The sequence below is a fragment of the Siphateles boraxobius genome, unplaced genomic scaffold, assembly GCF_051911475.1.
Source record: "Siphateles boraxobius isolate OS27281-9 unplaced genomic scaffold, OSU_SipBor_1 41, whole genome shotgun sequence".
Lineage (NCBI taxonomy): Eukaryota > Metazoa > Chordata > Actinopteri > Cypriniformes > Leuciscidae > Siphateles > Siphateles boraxobius.
In genome coordinates, this window is record NW_027509042.1 from 25,246,531 (window position 1) to 25,271,598 (window position 25,068).

General features: G+C 42.1%; 1 protein-coding gene across 1 annotated transcript in view; it reads right to left on the minus strand.

The window, feature by feature from the left end:
- Positions 1 to 25,068, minus strand: part of card14 (caspase recruitment domain family, member 14) — a 106,846-nt gene that overhangs the window by 64,712 nt on the left and 17,066 nt on the right. Inside the window, exons 11-18 of the mRNA XM_077198996.1 lie at positions 19,725 to 19,774; positions 18,609 to 18,669; positions 18,296 to 18,512; positions 16,585 to 16,711; positions 8,912 to 9,149; positions 8,176 to 8,239; positions 7,424 to 7,538; positions 4,614 to 4,778 (exon numbers count right to left, since the gene is read on the minus strand). Of these exons, the coding sequence (XP_077055111.1) occupies positions 4,614 to 4,778; positions 7,424 to 7,538; positions 8,176 to 8,239; positions 8,912 to 9,149; positions 16,585 to 16,711; positions 18,296 to 18,512; positions 18,609 to 18,669; positions 19,725 to 19,774 (1,037 nt within the window). The remainder of the gene's footprint in view (positions 1 to 4,613; positions 4,779 to 7,423; positions 7,539 to 8,175; positions 8,240 to 8,911; positions 9,150 to 16,584; positions 16,712 to 18,295; positions 18,513 to 18,608; positions 18,670 to 19,724; positions 19,775 to 25,068) is intronic.

A 25,068-nucleotide genomic window follows, 5' to 3' on the forward strand; every position in this document is an offset into this window, starting at 1 on the left:
TGCAGGTCCCAGAGGAAATTGAGATGGAGAGCTTCTGGGCTGAAATGGCTAGCCTAAAACATAAGGTAAGAATTATTCTTTACCAAAAACACAGTGGAAATAGTTTTTTTTTTTTGTAAAAGTATGCTGTAGGTTGATGTTAATCAATTTGTTCTATTTAGATAAAATCATGCCTCTATAGTGCTTTAAAATTATGTGTGTGTGTCTATAGGATATACTGTATATACAAATGATCATATAGATGCATGCATTTTGTCTTAATAGACAGAATTGATTATGTATCAACCTATACTTATCTATCAACGGCAAAAAAAAAAACAAAAAAAAAAAAAACAATACTACTTGAGAGCTTATTTCCACTGTGTTCTTGGCTCATTCTTCACAGGTGACAGGTGTAGGCCTGTTCCCGAGGCTTGCCACCATAGCAAAGATTGTCCTGGTGCTACCCCATTCAAATGATGATGCGGAGAGAGTGTTTTCTGTGGTGGGACTCAACAAGACAAAGACCAGGAACAGCCTTGCCCTGGATGGCACCCTGTCATCAATAATGACAATAAAAATGGCTGGCCTGGAGCCCTGCTTCAAGTGCGACCCACTGGCCTTATCTAATGAGGTTTGGTCTTTGGCCACAAGTCCCCCTGGTGTCCATAAATGGTTATTTCTATTTATTTAGTTTTGAAGGATTAGAATTTATGTAAATCAGTGGTTCTCATTCTTTAGAATTTCAGTGGTCTTAGTAGATCCCTTTGGTAGACCAATGTTACCCTGGTTCCTACACTTAGAACCTGTGTGTGTGTGTGTGTGTGTGTGTGTGTGTGTGTGTGTGTGTGTGTGTGTGTGTGTGTGTGTGTGTGTGTGTGTGTGTGTGTGTGTGTGTGTGTGTGTGTGTGTGTGTGTGTGTGTGGTTATTATAATTTTATTTTTTGCTGTACGGTAATGATGCTGAATGAGCCAAACAAATTGCTTTGTACGCGGCAAAATTTTGGTTGGCCCCACCAAATCTCACTCCAAGGTTTTTTGAAAAGTTGGCAGCCCTGCAGTAATCCAGTCTCGACGTGATAAATGCATGAATGAGCTTTTCCGCATCTGGCAGGGATATAGAAGGCCGAATTCTGGCAATGTTTTTTAGATGAAAAAAGCTGATTTTGAAACCAATTTGATATAGGCATCAAAAGACAAATGTGAATAAAAAATAACACCTAAATTTTGCACCTGTGATGCTGGGGCCAGTAAATCAGAATAAGTGAACCGATTTTGACAGTTAAACTTGTGCAAGGCTGTCGGCATACCAACAAGTAGAAATTCTGTTTTTGATTCAATAAGTTTAAGATAATTGGCATGCATCCATGACTTTATTTCTTCCATACATGCGCTCAGAGCTGTGATTGCAACATTAGGATCCGGGAGTCTGTTAACATAGATCTGTGTGTCATCAGCATAACAATGAAACCCCAGACCGTATTTTCTAATAATGTCACCAAATGGGAGAATATAAATGCAGAACAAAGTCGGGCCTAGCACTGACCCCTGCGGGAGACCCTGCTGAACTAATGTGGCCTCAGATTTATTTTTCCCCATGCAAACATACTGAAAACGATCTACTAAATAGGACTCAAACCATTTGAACACAACACCAGTGTTGCCTAACAACACACGCAATGTCTAGCAGGACTAGAATGCTGCAAGCATCAGTGTAAGCGGAAACAAGTAGGTCGTTGGTGACCCTTACAAGTGCAGTCTAAGTGCTGTGACCAGATCTGAAACGGTTCCAATAAGTTGTTATTGGACAGATATTGCTGTATCTGATCAACAACAACTCGTTCGAGAACCTTTGCCACAAAGGGCAGGTTCGCAATAGGCCTGTAGTTAGCTACATTTTGAACATCACAACCAGTTTTTTTTAGAACAGGTGTGATAGCGGCCACCTTAAGGGCCGGAGGAACCTGGCTTGTGGCTAGGGAGTTGTTAATAATTACAGTGATGGAAGGGCAGGCATGTGGTAAACACTTTTTTAGAACCTCAGTAGGCAAGGGGTCAAGAAAGCATTTGGATGAACTTATAGTCATGATCAATTTAAAAACATTGTCTACATTGACAGTAGCAAACTTCGAAAGGGCAGTAGAGAGTGAGTTTTTTTAATAAGACTCACTAGTCAACAAAGTAGAGTCAAAGGAGATAGAGCTATAAATACTCTGAACTTTCTCTGTGAAATATTTGTTAAAATTATTACACATCTCATCAGAAAGACAGACAGTTTTCTTTTGGGATTTAAAAAGGCTATCAATTATTTTAAATAACGTCCTAGGATTAGCAGCACCTTTATTGATAACATGAGAGTAATATGCCTCTCTGCTAGTCTTCAAAGCAAGATGATACTGCAGCTGGTGCTGTTCAAACATTAGTTTGTGAATGGTGAGGCCTGATTTTTTATACAACCACTCAAACTTCCTTCCGTCAACTTTAAGTGCACGTAATTCATTTGTGTACCAGGGAGATGACTTGGAAAAGGATACAACTCATTCTTTCACTGATGCAATAAACATTAAGAATTGAGGAAAGTGCAGAGTTGTAACAGTCAATAGAGTCAAGCACAGGAATCTCCGCAACAAGGTAAGAAATCCTTTTAGGGTCAATATTCCTAATATTTCTTTAAGATATGACATGCTGTTTAGAAGACTTCAGGGTGGCAGAGATGGTAAATTCACTTGTCAGTAATTTATGATCACTAAAATTAACTTCATCTTTTGAAAGCTGATCTATACCAATACCCACAGAGCATACCAGGTCCAATATATGTCCAGATTTATGAGTTGAAAAGTCAACATGTTGAATGAAGTTAAAACACTCTAACACAAGCAGGAAGGCAGCTGAAGAGGAACAGTCAGGATTATCGACATGAATATTCAAGTCCCCTATTAGCAGCATGTCTGGACAAATAGGACTTAGCATAGTCAATAATTCTGCAAGTTCAGAAAAGAACCTCGCATCAGCCTTAGGTGGGCGATAGATTAAAACAACAAGTACTGGTGAAGTGCTGTTAACTTTGATAGTCAAGCATTCAAAAGATGACACAGCAGGTGTTGTAACTTCTGCAATAGACAAATCTGATCTGTATAGAATAGCAAGACCGCCACCTTTACCAGTGAATCTAGGTCTGTCAATGTACGTAAATCCAGGTGGTTTGGCTAAATTAAGATTGTAAAAGTAATTTGGTTGATGCCATGTCTCACAAAGACAGAGACAATCAAGTTTTTTTGTCCTATATTATATCGTGAAGCAGCGCTGATGCAAAAGTTTGAATGATCGCAAGGTTTTAATATTACGGGTGCTGGGAGGGAGATGATGATCCAATGAAAAAAGCTCAGAATATGATTACCTTATAATGTTGGTATTCCACAGCCTTGATTCCAATGTTCCACAGAATCCAGTTTATAGCATAGACCAGTGAAAAGAATTTGGTAAAGGAAAACAGCATGCTTATATCCAATGGAATCCCGATAAAATTGTGAAGATCACAACACTCTGAGTCGCGAGAGTCGTTCAGCGATTAGAATGCAGAGGCCACAGCAGCATCGGACCGTTAATGAATCCACACACGCAGGCATACACCGACTTCAGATTGAAGATGACACAGTTTCCAGCCTCGTTCAGGTGCCGCACCCGCCACACGAAACAAGAAGAACGCCGAGGAATCACCCCAAAACCGATCAGCAATCCAAGCTCAACAGGTACCTCACATTCAAATGTTGAGATGAGAGGTAGGCCTAATAGGCTATTAAATTATTTAAAAAGTTGGTAACAAGTAAAACAAATGTTAAAATAACAAATAACTAAAACACATGGGTTGAGAAGCGGCATCCAGCTGAGCCAGCATCCTCTCACACCCCGGAAATATACCACAACACTGTAAAATCTGTGAATGAGATGCTGGGTCCCCCATGGCAAGTACCAGACACCGCAGCCAGAAGCTCCACAGGCTGTGATGTGAAAGAGGAGTGGGAGGGCCCGGCGGGAGAGCTTCCACTGTAATCCTCAGATCACAGTGATGTATGGAATGACATCTTAAAAAAAAAACAACGTCACACCAATGTTTACTCTTTTAGGGAAATTGCTCTTTAAATGTTGAAGCGCCCAGAAGAGTAGCAACTGCACTTGCCACTGAAAACACTCAGCAAACGTAACCTCCGCTGAAACGTGCCATTACACCAACACAGGAACAGCTTTCCTCTTGCTCCGTAGACTCTCTGAACGATGATTGAAGAACAGACTGAAACAATGCCTGCTCGGCTCTGAAGCGAATGCTTAATGTGTGAGTTTGCAGGCTGCTTTGTATACTCGGAAGCGAGGAATGGCTTGCGATGCAAATCTCACTCGCCGGTGTGCATTGGTTTTTTCTGTTACCACTCGAAGGTGATTGGGCTCTCAGGCGAGACCCCAATACCTTAGTTTAGTCCGACGTAATGTTGAATGTGACTGACTGATAGGGAAACTTGTTGATACTGTGACTCAAACCTGAATTTCTCACCGTAATGGGAAAGTTTTCTCTATGGTATCTTTATCTATTTTTTCCATTTTCTTTTCCTCTTGCTTGAAAATAAAGTGATTTTTTTTACCTGGCTCACAGAGCTGATAACCTTCCTGTTCTGCCAACCGTTTGTGCAAGACATGGCCAAAGATTGTGGGAAGGAGGAGGACTGGGCGACAGATGGGAGGGAACTGAGGTGTGACCAGGGTGTAAGGCATCAGAGTCACACATCTGCTCTGCACACAACCATGACCTACAGAAAAGAAAGATTAACTTGACACTTAAAGGTATTGTAGGTAGAAATCCCCAAAAATAGTTTTTTCCAATTTTTTTCAAACTGTCTTTATATATCAATGCATAATTAAAATGTAAGTACTCTGGAAAATAAATTATAAAAATCGAGTGTCTGTAGTTCTCTCAGGACTGTAATAAACACAGCTCATTATTCAAACCGGGACGAAAGAAATGATTGGCTGGGGCGACTGTCACTCTCCCTCGCTACCATGGATACCACCTCTGCTGATACAGGAGGAGCCCAAATGCGCGCACCCGTTTGAAAAGGAACGGAAGCTAGTAATAACAAACAATTATGGCAGAGAAAGAACAGTCACAATTCTCAGTAACGTTACCTGCATATAGAGGCAGCGAAGTCAAACGAGTTAAAAAAAGGAAGACAGTATTTGAAAAGGCTATGAACAAAAAGTCTTTGGATAAATAAAGAAATCATAAGAGAGTCGGCGTGGCTTTCCAGCGTCGGCTACTACTGAGTGATCTCAAGGGGCTGAAAAGTGACTCCATGATGGCTTTATTTCTGCTGGACAGGTAATCTTGCTGTTTTCATTTTGATGGCATTTATTTTTTCATGAAGCATGTATCACTAGCACACCTAACTACCTAATATTAGCTACCTAACTTTACGTAGCATAACTAACGGTACTGGCTTAGCTATGACAGTGTAACTTTGGTGTCGACTAGTATAACGTTACTGTTAGTGAGCCAGGGTTGAGACGATAAATAAGCAATAGGCCTATCTGCAGTCGAAAGCTGTTTTATTTAATTTCGCCGAATCTAACTTTAGGTTAAAAAGTTTAGGGGATCTATTTTTATACCTAGCTTTACCCTCTGCCTAAACTGTGTTCCTATTTTCACCGTGAACTCTACCTACTCCGTTTTTTCACGTTTGGTTTGTTGTTATATGCTCTACATATGTTTACATATGTCTTTATGTTGTATCTGTATGTGCTATACAATATATGTTGTGTGTGTGTGTGTTATATTATCTTGGGTCTGCAATGCAGTTGTGAGAAGGTGTTTGAGTGTATGTAATTCAGTTTATCTGTAAACAATCTTATGTTATGAATCTTACAAATTCACCTTCATCACAGTGTAACTGATAGTAACGGCAAACGTGTATCAATGAAGCTATTTATAGCTTTGCCTTATATTGAGTTTGATTCCGTTACGAGCTAGTAAAATATTTTAAACTTTACAAGTATCGTTATGCGAGCTGGATAGTGAGTACTAACAGCCATGTTAATTGTTTATATTCATACTGATAAAGTTAGTTATTTTATTACTTGTGATTCTGACATGATGTCACTACATCTGGTAAAGCTGGTAAACACGTCCGACTCTTCCAGCTGAGCGAATGGCCGGGATCGCGCGTTCATTTGTTTTGGGGGCGTGGCTTTGGAAGGAGCCGAGTAGGGAGGGAGTGGGAGTTAATGGAATAATGAGCTGTGTTTATTGTAGTCCTAAGAGGACTACAGACACTCGATTTTTATAATTTCTTTTCCAGAGTACTTACATTTTAATTATGCATTGATATATAAAGACAGTTTAAACAAATTTTGACAAAAAGTATTTTTGTGGATTTCTACCTACAATACCTTTAAGATAAAAAAAAAATTTGCCTGACACGTATTAATTAATTGAATGATTAAAAGTTAATAGCATCTCACACACACACACACACACACACACACACACACACACACACACACACACACACACACACACACACACACACACACACACACACACACACACACACACAGGGTCTTATCTTGCAAAACGATCGGTCATTTCAAAAATAAATAAAAAAGTTTTATAAGCACAAATGCTCGCCTTGCTCTGTTCTGTGATGCACGTTCGTGACTCTCCTGTTCGAACACGTTCATCAAAATGAACAAATCTTTTTTGGAGTCATTTTGTTTATTTAACGAACGAAATGACTTGAAAAAAGATTTGTTAATTTTGAACGAGTCTTTTTTCGAGTCATTTCGTTCATTCAACGAACGAAATGACTCGAAAAAAGATTAGTTCATTTTGATGAACGAGTTCGAACAGGAGAGTCACGAACGTGCATCACAGAACAGAGCAAGGCGAGCATTTGTGCTTATAAAACTTACAACTTTTTTATTTATTTTTTAAATGACCGATCGTTTCGCAAGATAAGACCCTTATTCATCGTCTGGTGTCGTTTAAAGCCATTTGAAGCTGCACTGAAACTGTCATTTGGACCTTGGACCGTGTGGTACCCCATGAGGTCCATTATATGGAGAAAAATCCTAGAATGTTTTAATCAAAAACCTTAATTTCTTTTCGACTGAAGAAAGAAAGACATGGACATCTTGGATGACATGGGGGTGAGTAAATTATCAGCAAAAGTTTTTTTAAAAAGTGAAATAATCCTTTAAGATGGAAGTGTAAAAAACTTTTGCAAGAAGGGTTTGAATTTAAAAAAAGAGAAATATTGAAACTATCTCACTTTTCCAATATTTCCTCCTAAAAAGTACTAAAAGATTTGTTAATGGAACTATTAAGAATCAGAAATACCTTATGTTTCCCATGCCTAGTTATGAGTAAAACAGCTGAATGAGTTTGTCTTGTACTAACTGTCCAGTGATGTGCTGTTGTCATCTTCCACACTGACCCACAGAGGGTTTCTGCTCTGTTGACAGGTGCTGACGATCCTCACATCTCTCTGCTTCTCATTAGCTGCAGTTCTCTCCTGTGGACAGAAAACAAGTACTGAGGACTAATTTAACAGATATTTTTGTGCTAACAATGCTTTTTCATGACAAATCTCGACAGAATCTAACATTGCAAGTCTACAATAATTGTGTACATGACTGTCTCTCTAATCTTGATGGCAAGAATGCATGACTCTTTTTTGTTTAATTAGTTTAAATGGTTTCTGTCTATGGCTAGTTTCAGAGTTATAAGTTACACATTATTATTCACTCAACAAAGATTTTCATTCCACACCCAGAGTTAAATATTTTGGCGAGCATTTCCGTAATTCCACATTATGGCGATACAAATCTAGACAACAATTTGTTAGATATTTCACAACTAGTCATCTGAAACATGAATTATGACTAACCTATGACATGAATTATGACTAAACTTTTATTCGTCATGTCAAAAGGGCAGCAAAGACAATCAATTTATAGTTCAGTTTAGCATTGTGCAGGATCACATTAACTTCATGTGAAATTGTTTAAACACTGAGAAAAATTACATGTGAGCTTTATTAGTAGAATCTTAAAATACACAAATCACAATAAAATAAAGTCAAAGAAACAGAGAAAAATATTTTCTGCAATGACTATTTGGACTGTGTGAATTTACTGATGGATTCTTACCTTTCTGTGAGTTTTGCGAGGGTAGGTCATATCCTCTATAGCCCCGATTAACAGCCTCTGTGCTCTGAAAGATATGCAAAGATTATGTGTGAGTGTCCATGTGTAAAGTAACAGTAATATTGTGAAATATTACTACAATTTAAAATAACTGCAATTTAAAATAACTGCAAAATATTTTAATGTATTTTATTATATTTTGAAATGCAATTTATTGCTGTGATGGCAAAGCTGAATTTTCAGCAGCCGTTACTGTGTCACATGGTCCTTTAGAAATCATTTGAATATGCTTTGGTGCTCAAAAACATTTCTTGTTATAATCAGTTGCAAACAGTTGCTTAATATTATTGTAGAAACTCTAATACTTTTTTCAAGATAATTTGATGAAAAACACCATTTATTTGAAATAGAAATCATTGTAACATTATAAATGTCTTTACTGTCACTTTTAATAAACTTAGTGTGTACTTGCTGAATGAAAGTAATAATTTCTTGCAAAGCAAATTAACTGACCGCAAACTTTTAAAATATAGTATACTGTAGATAATGAAACTAAAGGTCTAATGGGTCCACATTTTTACACACAATGATAATTGAAAAATTTGTGCTTTTCTTCTGAATCCCAGGAACTATACGCAGGAAAATTGTACATTGACTGGGTACATTTTACAATGTAAAAAAAATAATAATAATAATGCCAAGATGTAAGTTTTGCTAATAATACAAATTATTTTACTACCTGTAGTAGTTGGGTAGAGCCCCACTCTCAAGGTCTTCCAGGTGAGAAGGGTGCACATGACTGGCCCACCAGAAGCCGTCATTGGAATGGTGAGTGTTTGTAACATGGACAATGTCATTACACTTGACCGGCAGTGTTCCTGCTACATCGCCCGACAACGTCATATTAACACGGACGTAAAAGGAATCACCCGACATCACTTCTCCATTTTTTAGCTGCTGTAGAAGGTTCCCGTAGGCTAGGAGAAAAGCAGCAGATCTTTATTTTGGTTTATTACATCTCTGACCTTAACGAGCAATATTGGCTATTTACAAGGTACGTTAAATAAGCCATCCCAAATCAAGGTTAAACACTCTAATTAAAAACTCTTAGCTTTAAATTAAAAACTCTTAGCTCATTGCTATTTTTTGCACTTTGGCATATTTGCACCATTGCATTATTAGGTACCCCATGTGGGCACATTTTTGTGTTATTATATCCTATATGCTGTATGTTATATGTATGCACCTTCCTGCCAAAGTAAATTCCTTGTCTGTTCAAACATTCAGGGCGAATAAACCCCATTCTGATTCTGATTCTGAACATTATAAATCATTTTGGTTCAATTAATGAACACGTACAGTGGAAGTCTACACACACCTGTTAAAGAGGTCATGAATTAAGAAATCAAATTTTCCTTGAGCATTTCTTATATGTAATGATTCATGTAGCTACAGTCAGATGTTCTTTGTCAATGTGTCAGTAAATCAAACCAGTGACTAAATGGCTAAATCAACTTCACATTGTTTCTCTTAGTAGGATGAAAATGATCTGTTATTTAAACTGTGATTAAATTATATATAGAAAGCGATCAAAGAACGCTCCCTTTACTATCGCTGCAATCAAATCAAACAGCGTGAGTTTATCAATAACTGAGTTCTGGACTCTAACCAAATTGCCCCTTATAATCAGTGATGAATCTCTTATTTACATCGTGTTTGCACTGTTAGTTATGATTAAAGCATTCGCGAGAGTAGAGAAATCGAGTTACAATGAAAAGATCACCTTGAGAGCTGTAATAGTAAAAACGTGGTAAAAGTTTACATGAGGGTTCCACATGTAATACTTGGCTATTTCATTTGCAAAGATGTTAGCCAATTGTAGCAGAGGGCATTTACATTGAAATCACCCCTTCAAACAGAGCATTCAAATCATAAGGCTAACATCAGGGTAGGAAAAATGTATTTTATTTTTTAATTATGACCATTTTTTTATGTGATTTTTTTTTCTCCTTTTTTTTTTTCCACACTAACATTATAAGTGCACCCCAGGAAAAAAATGATAAAATTATTACAAAATGCAGTTCATGACCCTTTAAAAAAAACATTTTTTTTTTCTGATGTGAAAAATGAACAAAGAAAAAAGAACTTTTGCACCTTCAATGTTGCTGTCAAGAGGCCTACTGCCACATTAAAAGAGTTGCAGCTCTATCTGGCAAGTACTTGCTCCCTACATTTGATAACTATCTCTAGTGTTCTCCATCCGTCTGGGCTATGGGCAGGGCCAGTGATATGCAGAATTTCAACATTACCCAACACAAACAGCTGACCAGATTTGTGCCACAGAGCTGCTCTATGCATATATGATTCTAGTGCCCTAACTGGGCAAAGCAGATTTATTTTCTCCTGTTCCGAAGTTCAAAAGGGGGGAGGACAAAAGGCCTCCAGAACAATAGATCTTGCCACATTAATGGGGACCTTAGGTACATAACCTGGTGTAGGGTTATAGAAAGGCTTTCACAGTGCCTTGTGCATATTACAAACACAAAGGGGAAACCGATAGGGCTTGTAATCAGGGGTTGAAAGAAACGAGTTGCCAATGGGTATCTCCCTAAAGACATACAGCCCAAAGGCATTTGGTAAGCAACTATGGCCGCCACATTCACCTTTAAATTGTTCGGGGATAACCCTGCAGAGAACCACTCCTGCAGGAATTCCAGCACTGTCCCAATCAGGAAGTTAACTGGGTCCAGCTGGCGATTGTCGCATCATGAAGTGAAAACTCTCCACTTCAGGGCATACAGGTTTACTCATGGATGGAGCACTGGAGAGTCTATGATCTGGGCCTCCTCCTCAGAGGCCAAGCCCACAGCTTCAATAGCCGCTTTCCGACCGGAGGGATTTTTGCAGTTCCTAGAACCTAACGTTCATATAACCCTTTTTTCTCGTGTTCCGACCGGACTAAGTTGGGGATTTTTCAGTTCCTCGGACCGTAATTCCTATAACTCTTTCAGTACCTAGTCTAGAGCGAGGACTTTTTTAGTTCCCTTTCCCTAGGTCTACATTGATTGGTTCAACTTATAAGTCATGCCCAGTGTCAACACGGAACTTGCAGCGCGCTGTCTGCCATACCGGCTGTGTGTTTTAGCAAAACATTACTACGAGGATGGACGGAATGCTGAACTCTGAAAAGTGGACTTACCCGTCGTTTTGTTTGTCTCCTGCGCTCTGCTCTTCTATCTTCTTCCATCATATTACTTAAGATCATATTACGCTGGAGCCTTCGTCTTCTGTGTTTCTTTGTACAGAACTCAAGCATAGTCTTTAAACGCCGCCGTTTATACTCTGTTATTAAGGTCCCGGCAAGGCAGAACAGGAACATTCCGATAGCCTCCTCCATGCTGGTTTGTTGTTGTTGTATGTGGCCGCGCTACGTCTAGTGATGACGCCATAAAGACCGTCGCCGTGCTTGCGTCACTCCCTTACCCCTCCTACCAGTTCCTATGGCCACTTCGCCAGTGCGAACGCAAACAGCAGAACCGAGTTTGGGGGAGAGTAGTTCTTAGAACTGAAGTGGACAGTTCCTATAACTAAGTACCTGTAACTACTTGGTCGGAAAGCGGCTATTAACTCTGGGTGGGGGTGAAGGATTGAGCCCCCTGCCTGAGACAGAAGGTTCCTCCTGACCGGAATCTCCTAAGGAGAGCCGGGGAGGAGGGACACAAAGTCCGAGAACCAAACTCGGCCCGGCCAGAATGGGGCAGCTAACAGAAAACGTCCCAGCGAACTCTCTCCAGAACTCCCGGAAGCAGAGCAAGTTATATAAAAGAACTAAATTAATAACTTTTTTACAACAAAAACGAACCATCACTGAACTTACTTACAGTAAGCTGGACTGTGACGCTATTGTCTTCTAGAAACAAACTTTGTTGCATTATTTTCCTGTTATCTCTGTAAAGCTGCTTTGAAACAATCAGAATTGTTAAAAGCGCTATTTAAATAAAGTTGACTTGACTTGACATAGGAACTGAACCACCTCAGGGTGGAGTTTCCATTACCCAGGCCTCAGCCCCTGCTTCAACAGGATGTCTGCTCCCTAGATTTGGCACCCAGGGAAGTAGGTTCCGACTGAGCTAAGATAAAATAGTCATCTATGTAGTACAGCCCTGGAGTCGCAAAAGAGCCAGTGCTGCATCCACGTATTCGTGAAAGTGCGGAGTGACAAGGCTAGGCTAAAAGGAAAAACTTGATATTGGTACTTTACGCCCCCGAGAACAAACCTCAGAAACTTCCTGTGCTGTTGAACGATGGATAAATGGAAGTATGCGTCCTTGAGATCTATTATGACAAACCAGTCCTCTGACCTGATTTGTGACACCATTTGCTTCAAAGTCAGCCTATTGAACTTGAGTTTTTTCACAGAAGGATTTGGTTGGCATAGATCTAAAATCAGATGCAAACCCCTATTCTTTTTGGAGCAATAAAACCGGTTGTAAAACCCGAACTCTGTCGGGAAGAGGAACATGTTCTATGGCCTCCTTCCCCAACAGAGCTTTTACCTCCTGTTCCATAACCAGGGCCTGCCCGGGTCATTCCACTGTGGACAGGACTCCATTGAACCTGGGAAGGCAAGACCCGGACAGAATTTTGTAGGGTGTGCAGGGCCCGCTGAGATCTATTAAGGAAACCAGTCTCTCAAGACTACTCTCTGGTGTAACTTGAGCAGCAAATTTGGTGCCCTGAAGATACGAACTGGCAGGGAACGACCAAACTGACTGCTGTGGGAACCTCTTTATATGGAGCAATCATCCCAGTGCCGCAAAACATCCCCGGACAGACACTGAGGTATGGGCTTGCTGGAGACCTCTGCGCCCCAAAGCTACTGAGGTGGCAGGGTTGGCAGAACCGCCTCCTGAGGGCACAGAAAGGGGATGGGCACGGTAAAATGAGGTGTGTCTTCCCTCAGAGGCCTGACACCACTAGCATCAGAACATGTCACCAAAGTCTTTTTAGGGACAAAGTATACATTTTATTTAGAGATGCACCGATTGATCGGCTGGTGATCGGAATCGGACGATTTTCACTTGATCGGCCATAATCGGCGACCGGCCAGTCAGTCTGACATATGCCGATTTTTTTTTTTGCCGGTCAAATGCACTCGATGCATGATTAACATTGCGCAAAATCAGCATCACACGTGCACACAGAACGCACATGTAGGAAACCTCGTGAATTATGGCCGTTTCACACCGCAAGCGTGAGCAGCGCAGGGTTTTTTTTCCCCCGGCGTGCATGTTTATCAATGAGTGCATTCACACCGAGAGCAGGAGCAGCGCGTGAGCGTCGAGCAGGAGCGTCGCGTGAGCAGCAGTGAAGCGGGGTTTCGGCGCAGAGTCTATTTTTGCTGCGCTGCTCGCGCTCAATTCAAGTGATTGTTTAGCCTGGCTGGACATGTGGCAGATGAGAGAAGAACTGTTTGCGAAATAAAACTTGCCATTGATGTACAAGTGATTGCAATAGGCTGTGTGTGTGTGTGTGTGTGTGTGTGTGTGTGTGTGTGTGTGTGTGTGTGTGTGTGTGTGTGTGTGTGTGTGTGTGTGTGTGTGTGTGTGTGTGTGTGTGTGTGTGTTTTGAGAAACATCTTTATACTGCAAGGCTATATTTATTTTATTTTTATTTGCTATTTATATATTTTTTTATTTCCGTAACCTGTTTTCATACAGAAGTTTAGTTTCGTAAATAAGTAAATATGTCACTTTTTTTTTAGTTGAATATATGGAAATGAAAATGGTTCTTCCATACCATAACTCTGCATTTAGATATGTGTGAATTTCCCACACCAGGAGTAATAATTTATTTAGTTTTATTTTATTTTATTTGTTAAAAAAAAATTCTGTGTTCTATGTAAAATGTTCTATTAAAGAAAAGATAGAAAATAAATATTTGTGTTTGCTGTAAAGTGGTTAGAAAAAATGAAATCGGAATCGGCTAAAATCGGTATCGGCAGGTCAAACTCATGAAAAATCGGAAATCGGAATAGGCTTAGAAAATTGTAATCGGTGCATCTCTAATTTTATTTGTCTTACCCATAGAAGATCTCAGCCAAGAGCCATCTCTAGAACGCCGCAGCCTTTTTTTCTCCTGAAACCTCTTGACGACTGAGGTGACATTGTCGCCCAAGAGGCCAGAAGGGGAAAATGGGGCATCCATGAAAAAACTCATTCTCTTTTATACCAAACAAGTTTAGCCATTGATGTTTCAACATAGCCACCTGGGCTGCCATAGACCGGTCGACTGACTTGGCCGTCTCTGTAACGTTTAGATTACATTCAAGATGAAGATGATCCAGAGTCAAAATCAAAGTTAGTTAAATTTATTAAACTAAATCCAAACAGGTACAAACAAAAGCGAGAGTCTACGAAACAGAGTGCTGTGCACAAACAATACCAGACAACTGAATTAACCAAAACGAGGGACTTAGATACACAGTGATAATGAAGAGAATACAAACAGGTGTGATCGTTAAATCAATAACCATGGTTATAAACTAGTGGCGGGAAAATGAGGACAAAGGAAACAGGAAACCATAAGCAAACTAAGAGTCCTTGAAAATGAAAACCAAACACAATGAAAGTGTGACAGTCTCCTTGGTGGCCCGGCGCAGCTCTATTATTGCGTCCGGGCTCACACCCTCAGCCTCAACAAGGTCTCTTATCAGGTCAGCCTGCTGACTTACATTGCATTCAAAGTATACATTTCATCAATTCATGCATTCCCTGTGAATCAAAATCATGAATTTTACCATTGCCAGCCCCATACACTACTCTAATTTTCTCTATAGCTCATAAGTGATTGCTTTAAAATAAATAATTTAATATATAGCGTGTACCTGTCACCATGATTTTGTCAAGTAAGACGTGTCAAGAGATCCTGGAGCAACATTCCAGTCTGAAAATTCTGTCCTACCCCTATCTCTACCCCTGAACCTAACCCTACCATGGGCGTAGGTTTGGTCTCAGCTTTGGAGGGGACCCCTTCCCCCCCATGAGACTGTGCTGAACAACCAAACATTTTATTTAACATAAATTATTATGTACATTAGTATTTACACTAACAAAAATAACTACACAAGGAAGTACTTTCAGAACTTGTGGAGCAAAACAAATCTAAATAAATAAACATAATATCCTTGGCTAGCAAGTTTAACTCTCCTACCAGATATTGTTATTTGGATATTATCAATCAAATAATGATTCATTATATTTGAATCATTGTTAACAACAGTGTTAACTTTTGCCTTTGTAACATTGCCAACATGTTTTTCCAGCACGTGTCTAGCAAGTAGGCTACACTCACAAATACATTACATAAACAGAATGTAGAAACGAAAAATGTCTCAGATGATCCACTGTTTATGACTGCAAGAATCTAAGTTTAAGGTAGGCTAATTAACATTCAGTGACTTGCTAACGTAGCATTCTATCATGATAGCCCGACTTCTACGAGTCTATCCGTGCTGCACACCCCTAATTAATGCTCCTAACCTTGAAAGATTGCAGAAGCTAGGTTTAACTGTAACAATATCCTGGGTAACCAGGGTCAACAGTTAATTCTATTTTCCACAGTAGAATCTGCATTTGAAAGCCTGGTCAGTCACTACTACTGCTAGTTATTTGTGTGGGTAGTTATTTTGCCTACTTACACTCTGCTTTATGAAAAAGCTTTATGTGTCCCCTTTCTTCTTCTTGGGTGAGATAGCTGATTTATAAAGTACAAAAAGGGACAAAAAAACGGAATATTAAAATGTTTTACTCTGGCCTTTGTATATGGCAGGCAGAGAGACAGCCCTGGTAACTTACCGTTGGCGTCATCACGCGCACACACACACACGCACACATCGCTCGCTGCCAGTGAGTGCAAGCACAAAAAGTAGTCCCGGCCCGCGCGTGTAGCCTGCCTGTCAGATAGCCCGCCGCCAATCAAATTACGGCGTATCTTGTACTGTCGTCGTCCTGGCTGTTGGAATCGATACAAATAGCAGCGCAAAGATCCAAATGCAGCACAAATATCAAAATAGCAGTTCAAAGGAGCTTGCTAAATATTGGTGGGGACAAATTTGTCATCTCAAAATATTGATTGGGACTAGTACCTAGCGTCCCCCCTAAACCTACGCCCTTGAACCCTACCCAGAACTTATTTCCCTAAAATCAGAGGGAAATTATAGAAGAATAACACTGATGTAGAACCTAACCCTGGTTATAAGCCTAAACTTGACATAAACTTGTCCCTCAAATCTGATTGGTTGATTGGAATGTTGTTCCAGGATCAACAAATATGTTGATCCAGGAACATGTATTTGGTGACATTACATTCAACGGTATGTATGATTGAGCGATTGTGATTCTTTGTCCTTACCATCTTGGCTGGGTCGCAGTGTAATGTGGCATGGTCCCTGGACCTGCCCCAGGGCCCACATGGCCTCCTCCATAGTGGTGTCTTCCAGAACCATTTGTACAGTTCTCTGCTCCTGCTCATACTTCAGCTATAAATGCACAATTTGGGCTTTGATTAGTTCCCACTCAATTTAACTGCAGCTAAAAAACCTGAATATCTCTCCAGGGATATATATTTACGCATAACACATTTTAGACTAATATAATTAAATGTTAGACTGCATAGATTAGGTCAGCGGGAACCGGGAACACTTCCCATAAATCCTGATGTACTTGTTACATCATTAGAAGGATGGCGTGTACGCTAATTTTAGTCTCTCTGTTTATCCCGAGGTTTACCGCAGTCCGCCGGATCCAGGCCGTATCCAGATCGGATGAAGGACCTGGGCCTGGACACGACGACAACGCAGCCCTGAAGTGTCAACTAGTCTCTCCCCTGTGAAGGCATCCTTCCCTTCTCTTTACCTGTGTACAGGTTGTTGGGATAATTTCAGTTCACGTGGCTATGCAGAAGCGATAAATAATTATTTATTATAAATTTTTAAGGCCAGACAAGTAGTTTGTTGAGGGTTGGTTTGTAAAGAAAAACGCCGTCAGCGTTTTCGCGGGTTTGCGTTCTTAAGGTTTGCGCAAAGATAACCTTTTCTCAAGATCTTTCAAGGCTTGCACCTTGGAATCTATTTTAGGGTTTGCTTTCTCAAGCCACCAGGCACCGCTGAGCGTGTTGAATGTTTTCTGTTAGAACGGTGTCGTGTTAGCAGCCCCTAAGTTAATAACTAATGATCTTTGCAACGGAATTGAATCAATCAATCAAAACTAACTTTAGCTGGAAAATAACTTTATTCTAGAGCTGCTGTAAAGCCAAAACAATCTCTGTTACTGTACTTTACTATTATCACTGTCAAGCTGCTTTGAAACAATCTATACTGTTAAAGGCGCTATATAAATGAAGGTGACAACACTATATATATATATATATATATATATATATATATATATATATATATATATATATAGTATCTTTCCTTATTCAAAGAGAAAGAGAAAATTACAGCTTACTGTTATTTGTCAGTGCATCTTAGCTTTGAAACAATCTATACTGTTAAAGGCGCTATATAAATGAAGGTGACAACACTATATATATATATATATATATATATATATATATATATATATATATATATATATATAGTATCTTTCCTTATTCAAAGAGAAAGAGAAAATTACAGCTTACTGTTATTTGTCAGTGCATCTTATCTTTGAAAGAATCAGGAGAGACCTGCCACTGCTTTCATAACTGAATTATCTTTGTCTCCTTCCACTTTGTTTTTCAGAGTAAATTACTTCACTATCAAGTTAGACTGGTTCCCACTCCCCACCTCCCCTTAGATTAAGCCTTGTCTGTTAAGTGTCAATAGCATGACATGTAAGTAGCTTTTATAAATGTGCCTAAACACTTTATAAACATTACTGGTGTGCAATGAGATAAAACAATGGCAGTGACATAAGAGATTCCAGTGCAAGTTGCCTTTAGTTTAGACAGCTCAAACATGCATTTTATCCTGGGACTAGGTTTAAGCCTTGTCCGTGAAACCAGCCATAAGTGTTATTATAAATATACCCAAATCTTCCTCAAACAAAAATTATAGAGTTCAGAATCCAGATGTTCTCACCTGAAGTATCTGAGTTCCAGAGCTGATGCCACTGGTATGAGCAGATGATCCTTCGGTCACATGATACACGAACACACCGGTCTTATTACCCCCAATGACCTGTAGTTGGTTCAATAGCATTTCTCCTTGGAAAACCACGGTGAGTACGCGACCAGTGATCCGCAGGGCCTGAGGTCTGGAGCGCATTAGGAAGGGAGGAGCTGATGCTCTTGAGATGCTAGATTTATACAAATTTATATTCTTTTTTTAGCAGTGTGACCATTTTAAATAAATAAATGTGATAATTATGTTTTATCTTTAGTTTTTATTGTACCTGTCAGTAGGGATTCTCTTGTCAGGTGATGTAGGTGATTTTGACTCGTTCAAATTATTTCCTATCAAAATGGAGATAAACGAGGGGTCTATTGTAATTCATTCTAATTGCAGAGTGTCCCTAAAAAGTATTTGGACACTGTTCGACATTTAAGCTACAAATTTCTGAATGTACTTGTATTACCTAGCAAAATATCAAAGCAAATAGAATCTGCAAACAAATGATGCTAGAGATGTTCTTAGAAATAACTACACTTTGCTGAGCCATTTTTGGAACTTACTGGTCCTACTATCACTTTAGTGGATGTATGAAGTGGTGTATGATGTAAAAAGATTTAGTATATTTAGTATAGTTTATGTATTTGTAATAAAGCTTTTAATCCTGTATTTTGAAGATGATGTGCACGGTAATGCTCAGAATATTTCATCTCTTTTCTCTGAAAATGTACACACTGTAAACTTGAAAATGTAAACTTGATTTTCTTAATCAGTAATTAAATGGAATACCTGTACTGAGCTTCATGACATACTTCCAATAAGTACCAATATGCCAAATAAAATGACTCAATTCTGATTGTGTTGTGCCATTGCCACTTATAATTCAGAAAAAGATATTTCAAAGTATGTAATGGAAGTATGTCATGAAGCTGAGTGCAAGTATTCCATTTAATTACTGATTAAGAAAAACAAGTTTAAAAACTGAAGAGCAGAAATGACCGAATTCTTTGAGATAGTTAATGAAGGGGAAAAATTATGTTGTTATACAGCAGCATAAAGAAAACATTTTTAGTATATTCTGATTTAATAGTACATTTTTTGTTTGTCGATGAAGGGGTTAAGCCTTATCAGAGGTGTTGTTCATCACATGAACTGCAACCAGAAATTGTACAATACTTTTGTCTTAATTTTGAATATTATTATCTTATTCCTAACACACGTTTTGCCTGAAAAGTGTGCTTGTTCTTCAAAAATAGATGGCACTTGGTTTGATATTTAGTGATCAAAGAGTAATACAAAGACGTTTTTACGTGTATTTTGGGACACTGTATGTAACTGAGTGAAAGTATAAACATTTGTGTCTTTAACCACAGTGTAATGTAGGGGGAAGTAACAGTACCTTTAGGAATGACAACATAATCAAAAGAGTCATCGGTCAGCTCCTGACTGCTGAAAATGGAACAAAGAGGGTTTTTTTTAAAATTATTTTATATACAAGTTCTCTGGAGAATCTGCATGCAAACTTCCTCTCTCTGAGGTCAGAAGTTATTTTTAGATAGGCCTACTAAACAACAATTTATCTCCACCACAAGGTGAATGTACATACGGAAACATTGTTGACTTATGAGTTTATTATAGTGTGTCTGAGTCATGGGCACATACAATGTAACCTTAAGATCATGAAGACAAGGAAACAGGAAACACTATTTGATGGTTTAATAATACTGTGGAAGACATACAAACAATAAAAAGAAAGAAAAGTGCCCTTAGTCTTGTTTACCACTGGTCGCAAAATCAGGATGTAAGCATTACCTTTTCATTTTGGTGACCATATTAACAGGTTATAGAGGGAATGCATTAACGTCACTTTCCCGCCAGAACACGCCCCCTCAGCCGGACTGAGTGGCAGAAGAGCAGCTGCGTGACTGGATTTAATAGGAGAAACTGCGAAAACGCAAGTAAAACAAACGATTATCAGTTTAAACTAAAGATTGGACTCAATGTAGTGTTCCTTACAACTTACTAAAGATCCAGTGATCCATGAATATTGACATGCAGCCAGAAATCGTGTTTCCTGACATTTATATGTGCCTGATTTTGACACCGGGGAAATACATACAGCAAATTTGCCTGTGAACGCTTTATATAAATACAATATAGGCAGGTCTAAATCCAGGTGATCACTTATATCAATGTTATATATATCATCATATCGTCTAGACTTAAAACTTGTATAGTTTTTTGTCAGTGTTTATTTAAAAATGTCAAATTATACAGAATATACAGTGGTAAATATTTGATTGATGAGTTGTCACTACAATATATAACAATACAATATATAGAGAATGGTTTTACCACCAAATTCAGCATATTGACACAAAAATGATAACTGCAAATCCACCTTTCGCTACCTGGAGTCCAGTTGTTTCTATGAATTGCAGCGATCTATTTGCTTCTCTGTTCTGGAGCTTTCGTCAGTCTGTAAAAATATACTTCAGATTTCTTGTCAAATGTAGTTGTACAGTCAATCGCTAAGCTCGTTCCCGTTTTAGATATGTTTTTTGTGTTTTTCACGGCATTCACGCTCAAAACCAATGCTGTCGCTCAGTCTTTTTGCCACTTAGTGGGCGTGGCCTCAATCACGCCAGCTGACGGTGACGTCACGCGCATTCCCTCTATAACACTCATACTGTGGGTGCTTCTCAATAGCGTGATTTTTTTTCCCAAACCACTTCAGCGGAAATCCCGCCCTGCAGCCGATTTCATTGGTTTAGGTTACAGTGAGGGGTAGGTTTAGGGATCAGTGTTTGGTGTAGGCAATCAGTACAGTGATTGACATGACCAATGAAAACGTCTCGGTTACGTATGTAACCCTCGTTCCCTGAGTACAGGGAACGGAGACGTGTCGTCGGGGGAGTTCCCTGACGAATTGGGATCACGCTAGGGAGACCAATTGCCTTCGAGTGAATTAAAACGAGCCAATGAAAATTGGCATGCAAGATTTGCATTCCGCGACCCGCCTACCAGCGCGGGTATAAAAGGCGGAAGTAAACATTGCGCAATGCTTTTCGCTGAGGAGCCGAACAGTGTCCAGTCCTCCGCGAAGGTACAGCGACATGGCGAAGGGACGACACGTCTCCGTTCCCTGTACTCAGGGAACGAGGGTTACATACGTAACCGAGACGTTCCCTTTCGTCCTGGGAACTCCGACGTGTCGTCGGGGGAGTTCCTTGACGAATTGGGATCCCTAATAAAGCGCCATGGTGCTGGCCCCTTCCAGCGCCCGGCTAAGCTACCCTGCAGCAGTTTCTTGAAATAAGTTGCGGGAGCTAGCACGGGAACCACACTGCTGTTCCGCAAGACCCGCACAGTGGACATTGGATAACACTGGGAAAGCGTTCCCCAAGAGAGGGGGAAAGCTGCGGAAGGCCCAGCCTGACTGACCAGGAATACACATATGTACTAGCCCAATGGGGTAGTGAAACATATGGCAGTCCCTGAGGTGGTCCCAATCCAAGGGAAATAGGAGCGCACTCAACAGGGATGACGAACGAGTCCGTCAAGGGGAAGACACGGCTAAACTGCACGTGGCATGATGGTTCACAGTAGAGATCACTGGAGCACCCAGTCTACTAACAACTCCTCACTAGAGGTAGCAGACCTGGCGCCGGGCGGTCCGCCACGCCCAGCACCGGAGGGGTGAAGGAGGAACTCACGAGACTCACCAACGTAGGGCGCCATACGGAGCAAGAAAGCACGTATCCGCTGTTCGAGGCGGAGTGGCGTAGCAAGCCGACACAACTTATTCCCTCGACCCACTGGCCGTAGCCAGAACTCGGGAGGAAACAGGTTCCACACGAAGGCTATAGAACCTAGCGAACGTGTTCGGTGTCGCCCAGCCCGCAGCTCTACAGATGTCTGTCAGCGAGGCGCCTTGAGCCAAAGCCCAGGAAGCGGCAGCACCTCTAGAGGAGTGAGCGCGCAACCTGGGAGGACAAGGCTCACCCAGATACTCATATGCTCGGGTGATAGCATCCACTAACCAGTGGGCTAACCTCTGCTTGGAGACGGCCTTCCCCTTCTGCCGGCCTCCGTAACAGACAAAGAGCTGATCTGAGGTTCTGAAGCTTTGCGTTCTGTCAATATAAACCCTCAGGGCGCGGACAGGACAGAGAAGAGCTAGGGCTGGGTCTGCCTCCTCCTGGGGCAGCGCTTGCAGGTTCACTACCTGGTCCACGAAGGGAGTGGTAGGAACCTTGGGCACATATCCGAGCCGGGGTCTCAACACAACGTGAGAAAGGCCTGGCCCGAACTCTAGGCACGATTCGTCGACCGAAAAAGCCTGCAGATCCCCGACCCTCTTGAAAGAGGCCAATGCCAACAGGAGCGCTGTCTTAATGGACAGGATATTAAGCTCTACCGTCAGCAAAGGCTCAAAGGGAGGACTTTGAAGAGCTCTAAGTACCAGAGCAAGGTCCCAAGAGGGTACCGAGTGCAAAACACGAGGTGGATTTAACCTCCTGGCACCCTTAAGGAATCTGATGACCAGGTCGTGCTTCCCCAAGGACTTACCTTCCAGTGCATCGTGATGCGCGGCTATTGCGTCGACATACACTTTGAGGGTGGAGGGAGACAGCCTTCGCTCCAACCCATCTTGCAGGAAGGAAAGCACGACTCCGATCGGGCAAGTTCGGGGGTCCTCCTGACGGGAGAAACACCAATCGACGAACAGGTTCCACTTCAACGCATAGAGGCGCCTCGTAGAGGGGGCTCTAGCGGAAGTGATGGTGTCTACCACTACCTGTGGCAGACCACCTAGAACCTCCGCGTCCCGTCCAGGGACCAGACATGGAGTTTCCAGAGGTCTGGACGCGGGTGCCATAGAGTGCCCCGTCTCTGAGAAAGAAGGTCCTTCCTCAGAGGAATCGGCCAAGGAGGGGCTATCGCGAGGAGCATGAATTCGGTGAACCAAGTCCTGGTGGGCCAATACGGCGCCACAAGAAGGACCTGCTGCTCGTCCTCCCTGACCTTGCACAGAGTCTGTGCAAGAAGGCTCACTGGGGGAAACGCATACTTGCGCAGGTCCCGGGGCCAGCTGTGAGCCAGGGCGTCCGTGCCGAGGGTCCCCTCGGACAGGGAATAAAACCACTGGCAATGGGTCGTGTCCGGAGAGGCAAACAGGTCTACCTGTGCGACTCCGAAGACACTCCAAATCAGCTGGACCGACTGGGGATGGAGTCGCCATTCTCCTGGCAGGGGAGGCAGCCGTGAGAGCTCGTCTGCCACACGGTTGAGCTCCCCTGGAATGTGAATGGCACGAAGCGACCTCAGATGCTTCTGACTCCATAGGAGGAGGTGGGAGGCGAGTCGCGACATACGACAGGAGCGTAGACCACCTTGATGATTGATGTACGCAACGGTCGCAGTGCTGTCCGTACGGACCAGTACGTGCTTGTGTCTGAGAACCCCTTTGAGGCGACGCAAGGCTAAGCGTACTGCTTGCAACTCTAGGCAGTTGATATGCCAATGCAGTTGAGGCCCCGTCCACAGACCTGAAACTGCATGCCCGTTGTACGTGGCCCCCCATCCGGTGGCAGAGGCATCTGTGAAAACCACAGCATGCCTGGAAACCTGGACTAAGGGCACTCCGGCCCGTAGAAACACAGGATCCGACCACGGGGAGAAGGTTTGGCGACAGTGCGGGGTCACTTTGACCCGGAACGTGCCGCTGTGCCACGCCCACCTCGGGACTCGATCGTGAAGCCAGCGCTGAAGCGGTCTCATACGTAACAGGCCGAGCGGCGTTACTGCGGCTGCGGCTGCCATATGCCCCAGGAGCCTCTGAAATTGTTTCAGTGGAACCGCTGTCCTGCCTCGAAAAGACCTGAGGCAGGTGAGCACTGACTGGACGCGTTCCTCCGTGAGGCGCGCAGTCCGGGCGACCGAGTCCAGCTCCATACCGAGATAAGAGATCCTCTGCACGGGGCAGAGTTTGCTCTTGTCCCAGTTGACCTGAAGCCCCAACCGGCTGAGGTGCCGAAGCACCATGTCCCTGTGATCGCACAACACATCTCGCGAGTGAGCTAAAATGAGCCAGTCGTCGAGGTAGTTGAGGATGCGAACGCCTTGTTCTCTCATGGGAACAAAGGCCGCCTCCGCGACTTTCGTGAAGACGCGGGGTGACAGGGCCAGCCCGAAGGGTAGGACTTTGTACTGATACCCCGACCCTCGAAAGCAAACCGAAGAAACGGTCTGTGTCGAAGGAGAATCGAGACGTGAAAGTACGCGTCCTTCAGGTCGATCGCTGCAAACCAATCCTGGGGACGGATGCATTCGAAAATGCGCTTCTGCGTGAGCATCTTGAACGGGAGTTTGTGCAGGGCCCGATTCAAGACCCGCAGGTCCAGGATTGGCCGTAACCCACCGCCTTTCTTGGGTACAATGAAGTAGGGGCTGTAAAACCCGGACCTCATCTCGGCAGGAGGGACCGGCTCGATCGCGTCCTTCGCCAGCAGGACATCGATCTCTTTCCGCAAGACAGGGGCGTCCACCGACCGCACACGGGTAAAGTGGACGCCCCTGAACTTGGGAGGCCGGCGTGCAAACTGAATTGCATAGCCGAACCGGATGGTGCGGATGAGCCATCGGGACGGACCCGGAAGCGCTTCTAGCCAGGCTTCCAGATACCGTCCCAATGAACCCACCCGAACCACCGGCGTACCCGCGGAGGGGCAGCGAGGTGG